Source organism: Dufourea novaeangliae, unplaced genomic scaffold (genome assembly GCF_001272555.1).
Source record: "Dufourea novaeangliae isolate 0120121106 unplaced genomic scaffold, ASM127255v1 scaffold47, whole genome shotgun sequence".
In the NCBI taxonomy this organism is placed as follows: domain Eukaryota; kingdom Metazoa; phylum Arthropoda; class Insecta; order Hymenoptera; family Halictidae; genus Dufourea; species Dufourea novaeangliae.
This window is the reverse complement of record NW_015373920.1, coordinates 759,496-767,454: the sequence shown is the minus strand read 5'-3', so window position 1 is coordinate 767,454 and position 7,959 is coordinate 759,496. Positions and strand designations below refer to the sequence as shown.

The window sequence follows — 7,959 nt, the reverse complement described above, 5'->3', positions numbered from 1 at the left end:
TTTCTCTCCCTCTCCCTCTCTTGGCACCGGTAACAGTTTAACTGTAAAAGCATCGTAAATGCAAGGAGACAGAGGAATCCGTTCCGTTCGTTCGAAAAGAAGATTAGAAGGAAAGGGTTGAACGGGAGGGGTTTTTTGATGAAGCCTTTACGACTTCCAGATTTTTTCCTCCCCCCGCCCCTAGTAGCGAAAGGGTTGAAGGACTATTTACAGTGTCCTTCGTGTACCTGTTTCTCTCTCTGTCGAGGCGATTGGCCTCGTCCTACATCCCTCGCCACTTCTTCTTCTTTCTTTCTCATGGGAAAAAATACTAGGGAAATAAAAGTCTAGGGTAGAAACCATGAAAAGTTTCTTCTCGATTCTCTGTAATTTTAGGGCTTGACTAATGGTCCTCGGTTGTTGGATGTTTTCCGAAGCCAGGGAAAGGGTGCGATCCGTCTGTCGCTGGAGAGAAAGCAGACCGCGTTCGACGGAAAAAGAAAAGAGCTCGCGCACGCGTATCGACGCGCCCTCGGTTTCTCTTCCCGTACCGAAATCGCCGACGCTAATTAGAGAGGATCCTCCATATTTTTAACTTTCCTTGTCGAACCCGAGCGAAACCACAGAACCGATCCGTATGTAGCAACAGGGTGGGAAGACGAAGATTCGGGGTTTCCGTCGTGGCTACTTAACCCTTTAACTGTGAAGGGTGCGTATCCACCGTCACTAAGTGGCTGGTAATTGTAAAAAGACGTTTCATCCGTTCTTCTCGATTTACAGCAACGTATGTAGATCAATTGAAAAAATCGTATGTGTAAAAGAAGTATAAAAAATGCAAAAATTCGAGCATCGAGGTATTGAAAATCGTCTCGAAAGACTAGTACTTATGTATTTGTATATAGAAGTGTTCGAACGAGCATCGAATGGTTCAGCAAAGTATCCAAATTTTGCGTTTCCAAGGTGACCGCGATGGAAAGAATCCGAGCGAGAGGAAACAATTCGAAACATCGTCGCGTCGTTGATGTCTAAATAGGAGAAAGTGGGGAGGAATAAAAAGGGAAACCGTGGACGGAAAGGGTTGGAGGAGCAACGGTAACCTCGAAGACGAACTCGAAAACGCGATGACGCGTGGTGGTGGTTTAGGTTGGGGGGGATCGTCGAGGGTTTCGCAAAAAGTCCGGAAAGCGTAGTAGAATTCGCCAGGAGCCATCTAAGCGCGAACAGGAGGGGTATTCAAAAACGTCTATGAGTCCGGGTACAATGCCCGTCTCCGATTGGACGAGCGGTCGAGGCCGAATGGAGAGGGTAGCTGCCCCCTCGACACGATCCACAAATAAGCCGGTATTCCACTTTGGGACTTAGGACGTAGTCAGTCGACCTCGGGCATTCACACGGTACTCGAGTCCGGGTCGTGGAATCCGCGTGTCTAAACGTTTTTCTTAATCAACGTGCAAGTCCTTGTTATCAGTTGTATTCGGACATATCGGAGGTTGTTCTAGTGATATTTGAAACATTTCGGAAAACAGTGTATAGTGTACAGAAAAGGGATCAACTCTAAGGACCGTCGATCACGGACCTGGAGGAAGCTGGAGACTCCGAGTTCGAGGTTCGTCTCTTGACATGGTATCGCTTATCATTTATCGTAATAGTCCGACGTGAATTTTCTGTGACGAACGGTTTACGTGATTACTGTGACTGTTGCGATCTTGATTTGGAGAGATAAAAGTTACCCGCCGATTGCTGAGAGGATTTCGATTTCGACGAGGTAATTCGAATGCTTCGCGAGGCGGTCTCGTCGACGGTGATATGTTGTTTTTTTTTTTCTTTTATCGGACCGTTCGATCGTTCTCATTTTCGTCGCGTATTTTTTTACCGCGTTCATTTGTCAGTAACGTTAAAATAACGCGATCGAAGGTGTCGGCGGGGACGGTGTGCACGGAGAAAAACGAGAACCGCGATTCGTAACGACGTCGGTTTTGAGTTTCTTTTCCGTGGTCTTTTCCGAGAATTGTACCGAAGTTTCGAAGGCTAGAGTACACGCATACACGTGTGAGCGCGCGCGCGATCGTCGAAATTGGCCGTTGTTTAGTTCCGCCGTGTTTCGAAAAGTGTCGACACGGTAATGACATTATGTACGTGTGTCGAGGGGAAACAAACACCAAGAAAATTCAACATGTCCGCAACGACGGGAACGTTGGAAAAGCAAATGTGCCATGGATCACACGTGAATTTGCCTGTGAATATCTTTTGTCATCGTGTGCGTCAGATTTTTCCTCTTTTAATTCGACAGGGCTTGAGCGGCGGCCGTCGGATCGGGCGGCAATGGTCGCCGGATTATTTTCGCGTTCGCTATAACGTCGCATCGCGGCTCGCGGGCCTGGCGATCGACGGGAATCACTTTCAGACCTTTTCGTACATTCCTAATCGAGAATTCCTAATCGTGGCAGGATAGCTTCTGTTAATTATTTACTTGAAATCGAGCCTGAAAATTATTGTTGTATAAGATTATGTAGGAATCACACGTGGATAAGCTCGAAAGGGTTCTAGCTTACAAAAGATATTAATGATACTAATATTATGCAACAACGAAAGATAATTAAGTAATTAATAATATTACAACGGAGCGTAGTGACAAAAGCAATATTTGAGGTTCTTTATGTTCCTCTTAATATACCCCTTGCTCTTCACGTTTTGATAGGATTTCGATATTTATCCATCGCTTTTGCTTAACATTATCAATCATCACGTATTATTACAGTCGCTCCATCGAGGATTGCATAGTTTTCGATTTTTCACATTCGTTTTCCCACGGATACGCCGCTTTTTCCCCAACAGAACCACGGAATCGATGTTCTCGTTACTATCTTTCCCCTCGTCTCCTCGTCCCGCGGCTTTTCTATTTACTGTTGTGATTGTGCTTGGAATTTCGAAAGACTGGCTCCCGTCGACCTTTGCCAAAGTCTTTTTTCTCCTTGTTCGACAGAAGACGCGAGAAGGAGGGTTCGCTTTAATCGACTCGTAAACGTCCTTACTATGGAATGCGAGCGTTTCTGCGTCGCCGGCGAGGAATTTTGTGGGCAACCAGGCGCGAATTGTGTTTCTCGAAAGCTTTTCCACCGCGTGACATGACTCGAATTTTGCGCAAATATTCGCCCAGTCTTCTAACGATTAAGCTAGTTTACGGGACCAACGAGCAGATTTTTCGAAATACACGCACGGTCTTCGGTCGGCCGCGAAGAAAGGTTTCCCACTTTCGAAAAACATGGCAAGCAGATTTGCTCTCTCGCGGTAGCGAGATAATTGCGTCTCGGCCGGATCCGCCTTCATGCTTTCAGCGGGAAGTCTCCGTTTTCTTACAAGGGTTGTTTGTTTTCGGCCGATTCCTCCGCCTGGTTCCGTAGAGCAGACAGAAAGAGACCGAGAGAGAGACAGAGAGGCTGCTTTGAATATTATTTACGACCGCCGTCTCACGGGGTAAACGGACAATGAGATTTTCGCCAGAAGTCAAAAGCGGAATCTCCCAACCCGGTCGCCTCTGTCGACGGGGTTTAAAAGCGTGCTCTAGTTGAATAAATGAGCGGACCGGACCTCAACCCTGGTGTACCGTTTTTACCTTCGACTAGGAAATCGCGAAACAATTACCGGGTTGTCCGACGGAATCGAAAACCATAAATCACGTGTGCTCGTTGTTGGTTCGTGGTCGGAAATTGCACCACAAAATTTCCATCGTTTAAGCAGTTTACCAATTAATTAATTATATTCTGAAGATATTGTTGTGACGCTTAAAGTCACGACGCTGGCTTTGCGTTATAACTGAAGATGCCTCCGACTCCGAGGATCGATTTGTGAATCGGTCAGTCGTTTCGCTGACAACCGCCAGTATTTAAAAAGAGAGTATCTGATATGACATAAGAGAGAACAGACGTACCATAATTAAGTTGTACACATTTATATATAATTAATGTTGTACAGTTGTACAGTTGTAAATAAATGTTGTGTTGTGATCTATAATAAAACTGTTATGTCGTGTGGCAGAACGCCACAGCGTAACAATATTTAACGAATTACAGAATCGTTCGACGTAATATTTATTTCCGTTCGATCTGTGAGAATCAACTTGTAACGAATAGTCGAGTAAAAATTGAGATATTCGAATCGATATCGAAATGGCGACCACGCGTCGTTTCCTTGAATGGTCTCGTGCTGTCGGTCGTAGACCAAAACAATTCCCACTATTTGTTGCCCTGCTTGAATAAATTAGCCCGGCCATTCGCACACTGGAATGATTTGTTCTTGTAGGGCGTTCAAGGCGAAAGGAAGCCCGAGGGTAACAGGCAAACATTGTCGGACGATTTTACCAAGAATTTGCTTTAGAATGTGGCGCGTTACCTACGACTAGGCAGAGAGGCTCATTTGTCGCAGTCCCGTACCCTTCTTCGCGGAAATTCGCACAATCGCCACCGAATGCCAACCCTTTTCGTTCTCTTGTTGTGCCCCGCAGCTTTTCACCTGTTTCTTTATGCTATTCAAATTTTCTGACACTCCACCGTTGAATTTTTCCCATCTGTCCCCGATCGTTTATTGAAATTTACGATTTGTGCGAATATCTTTTGCCATTTGTTCTAGTTTTGTTTTCGATCTCGGACGTTTTTCGTTCGAAATAAGTTATAGTATAACGGTATGAAATTAATCGCAAACAAAATTAAATTACAAATGGAAAAAGGAATTAATTATTTTACTTGGAATCATTATAACATCATCGGTTACTAATCTAAAGGTTTCTTTTCCAGAATCTTGGTCGGTAATTAAACAATAATTTCTCATTTACTTTCTGTAAACAGAGTGACAAGATGCGAGGGAACTGGGACACGGCGGAGCCTCTGGTACACGCGCCGAATCAGCAACTTCAACAACAGCAACAAACCATTGTCGAGGAGCAACGCCATCCCCTCCATTCGGCAACCACGCCCGCTTGGGGTATCACCGATAGAATCGTGGTGAGTAATCGTTTCAACCCCTCTCCGATCGAATCTCCGTTCTTTCTCTCTCTTACTTTTAACTTATTCACCCTCTCGCTCTGTTTGCATCTCACCCTCGGGCCACCCTCGCGTTCCCGTTGTCTCTTTTTCTTTTTCATCCCTACCGTCATTGAGTCTCGCTGCTGCCCTTCCCCCTTTTCCGTCATCGACAAAATGTCGCCTTTCGCTTTCGGTTCAATGGACCCGGCGACTTCTTCTGGCGGATTCTTTGCTCGCCAGAGAATCGCTTTTGCGTGTCTCTTCAACTGCTTAGACTATTTTACCGAAGATGAAGCGTAACATGATCCTGCGATGTGTCTTGTTTTGCAGAAGGTGGAGCCGATAGAGGACAAGAACAACGACTCGGGCGTGTCGCCTGACCATTACACGAGCAACTCCGTCTCGCCTAGGAGCAGACGATCGTCGTCCACGGCGAACTGCAGCCTGTCGCCGGGAAGCGCGACTTCACAGGACTCGAACAACATGCAGTGCAGCACATTCGACTACAGTCCGCAGAGGATGTTCAAGACCTGCGGCTCGCCGCTCGAGTTCACGCGACATCATTCGATGGACGAGCATCAGTCGGAACAAACGATGGACGTTGTTTCGAGCACGGTGAAACCATCCAACGAAGATGTCGAGCTCGGTCAGGACATCTTGCAATGTCCTATCTGCGCCTTTAGCACTGTGAACAGGTAAATCTATGCTCGAAATAAAACCAGTACCCCTAAATCATTGTTGTTCGATGAATCATTGCTGACACGAATCGTTTGTTCTTTCACAGGCTACATTTCACCGAGCATCTGGCCACGCACTGCACGACGAAATGCGAGATGCCAGAATTCGTAAAGAGCGTTCTCGGTCAGCTGACCGCTTCCGGATCGATCCAGGACGACAACCGATCGTCACCGACCCAAGGCGAACGTTCCGAGCACGAGTCTGAAGAGGCCGACGAGCCAGGTCTTCGTGTGCCACGGGTCAATTCTCAGGGCAAGGTGAAGACGTTCAGGTGCAAACAGTGCAACTTCGTGGCGATCACGAAGCTGGAATTCTGGGAGCACAGCCGTGGCCACATCAGGGCCGAGAAACTGTTGACCTGTCCCAAGTGTCCGTTCGTGACCGAGTACAAGCATCACCTGGAGTATCATTTAAGAAATCACTTCGGTTCGAAGCCGTTCAAATGCGACAAGTGTGCGTACTCGTGCGTGAACAAGTCGATGCTGAATAGCCACTTGAAGTCCCACTCGAACATCTATCAGTACAGATGCGCGAATTGTTCGTACGCCACCAAGTATTGTCACTCGTTGAAGCTTCATCTTAGGAAGTACTCGCACCAACCGGCGATGGTGTTGAACGCGGACGGTTCACCGAATCCTTTGCCTATCATCGACGTCTACGGGACACGACGTGGCCCGAAGCAGAAGCCGATGAAATCCGATGTCGAGGCCAGCCCGAACGGTAACGTCGCGATCAACAACAACTCGCAGACGCCCACCTCGTATCCACCGATGGTGGTCACCCCTCAGATATCGCCGGTCAGCCATCATCTACCCATGAATCTCATGAACGGTCTGAACGAGATGAACGGGGTCAGTCAACCTGTGAATGGTTTAAACGGAGTAGCCCAGAATCAGTCCATGATGACGTTCCCTTTCAACCAGCTATTCGGAGGTTTCCCTATGGGCAATTTCCCCGCCTTTGAAGACACCACCGCTGAAAAACAGTTGGATCGACTGAAGTCCACCGCGTTGATAGACTACATGAAGACGATCGACGGTGAAAGGATCAAAGAGGAGTTCCCTCAGGACCTAGCAGTTCGGTATCTCGGTACGACCAGGACACCCAATGACACCGTAAACGGACTATCGAACAACGATGTTCCGAAAATAACCGAAATTCTCTCGACACCCACTTTGCCGACGAGTCAGGAGTCACGTCCGGAGACAAAGGTGATTCCATTGGACCTGAGTAAACCTAACGCGACCAGTAACGTTCCGAACCGACCGATCACGAATTCCCCAAAAGCGACGGGGACCAGCAGACGCAAGGGTAGAGCGGTGAAGCTTGATCGCAGGGTGGTTGAAGAGGACACCGACGAGGAACAACAGCAACAACAACAGCAACAACAAGAGCAACAACAACAGCAACAGCAAAAATACGAAGAACAAGAAGACATGTTCGAGCCCCCGGCTGCCAGTAGTCCAGGCTCTCGAGATTGCAACGGAGACCGCGCGTTCGGCGTGAGCAACGAGTTCACCTGCCAGTACTGCGAGATCGCGTTCGGTAACGTGGTGATGTACACCGTTCACATGGGTTACCATGGATACAAGGACCCTTACAGGTGCAACATGTGCGGCCACCAGTGCACCGACAAGGTGTCCTTCTTCTTGCACATCGCCAGGTCGAAGCACGCGTAGCTCAAGGAACAAGGGACTCGGTCCTTCTGGAAATTGGTAGCCGTGGGCTCTCGGGGCACAATACTGCACCGACATATCTGCGTGTTCAGGATACGATGCTCGTTCGAGTCGGACTCAAAACTGGAGGATTTCTTCGATTGGTCCGCGGCTCGACGGAGGATTTCGAGCGATTGTTCTCAGGTTTTAGGACACTTTAGCCGAAGAAACGTGGATGCGTTAAGATAGCCAAAGTCGAAGTAGATTACTTCGAGCACGATCCCAGAACCTCTCTGTGGATCCGCTCTCGAAGAAGACTTTATTAGGATGATGGAACAAATGTTGGCGGAAACGTTCCTTTTTAATTCCGTCGTTCAAGCGATAGGAATACCACAACTACCTCGAGCACATGTACAAATTAGTACACACACAGGCGTACATATAAATTGGTACTATATATATATATTATATTATATTTTCATATAGAATGAAGATTGTTTATTCTACGCGAAACTCGATCGAACGTCCGAGTTTGGGACGGTCTTGCTGGAACGAGAATCGACAACTGA

At 47.4% G+C, this 7,959-nt stretch overlaps 1 protein-coding gene across 3 annotated transcripts; it reads left to right on the top strand.

Moving 5' to 3' along the window:
• The first annotated feature begins 1,404 nt into the window (after positions 1-1,404).
• On the top strand, positions 1,405-7,522 carry LOC107194461 (protein hunchback). Of its 3 annotated transcripts, none has more exons than XM_015584087.1 (4): positions 1,405-1,585; positions 4,821-4,976; positions 5,328-5,692; positions 5,782-7,522. In XM_015584087.1, exons 2-4 carry the CDS (start codon positions 4,830-4,832, stop codon positions 7,412-7,414), a joined length of 2,145 nt encoding a protein of 714 aa, XP_015439573.1. In that variant the 5' UTR covers positions 1,405-1,585; positions 4,821-4,829; the 3' UTR covers positions 7,415-7,522. The 3 variants fall into 3 exon arrangements, with proteins under 3 accessions (XP_015439573.1, XP_015439572.1, XP_015439571.1); XM_015584086.1 differs by having other exon boundaries at positions 1,572-1,602; XM_015584085.1 differs by lacking the exon at positions 1,405-1,585 and adding an exon at positions 2,133-2,215.
• Positions 7,523-7,959: the final 437 nt, after the last annotated feature.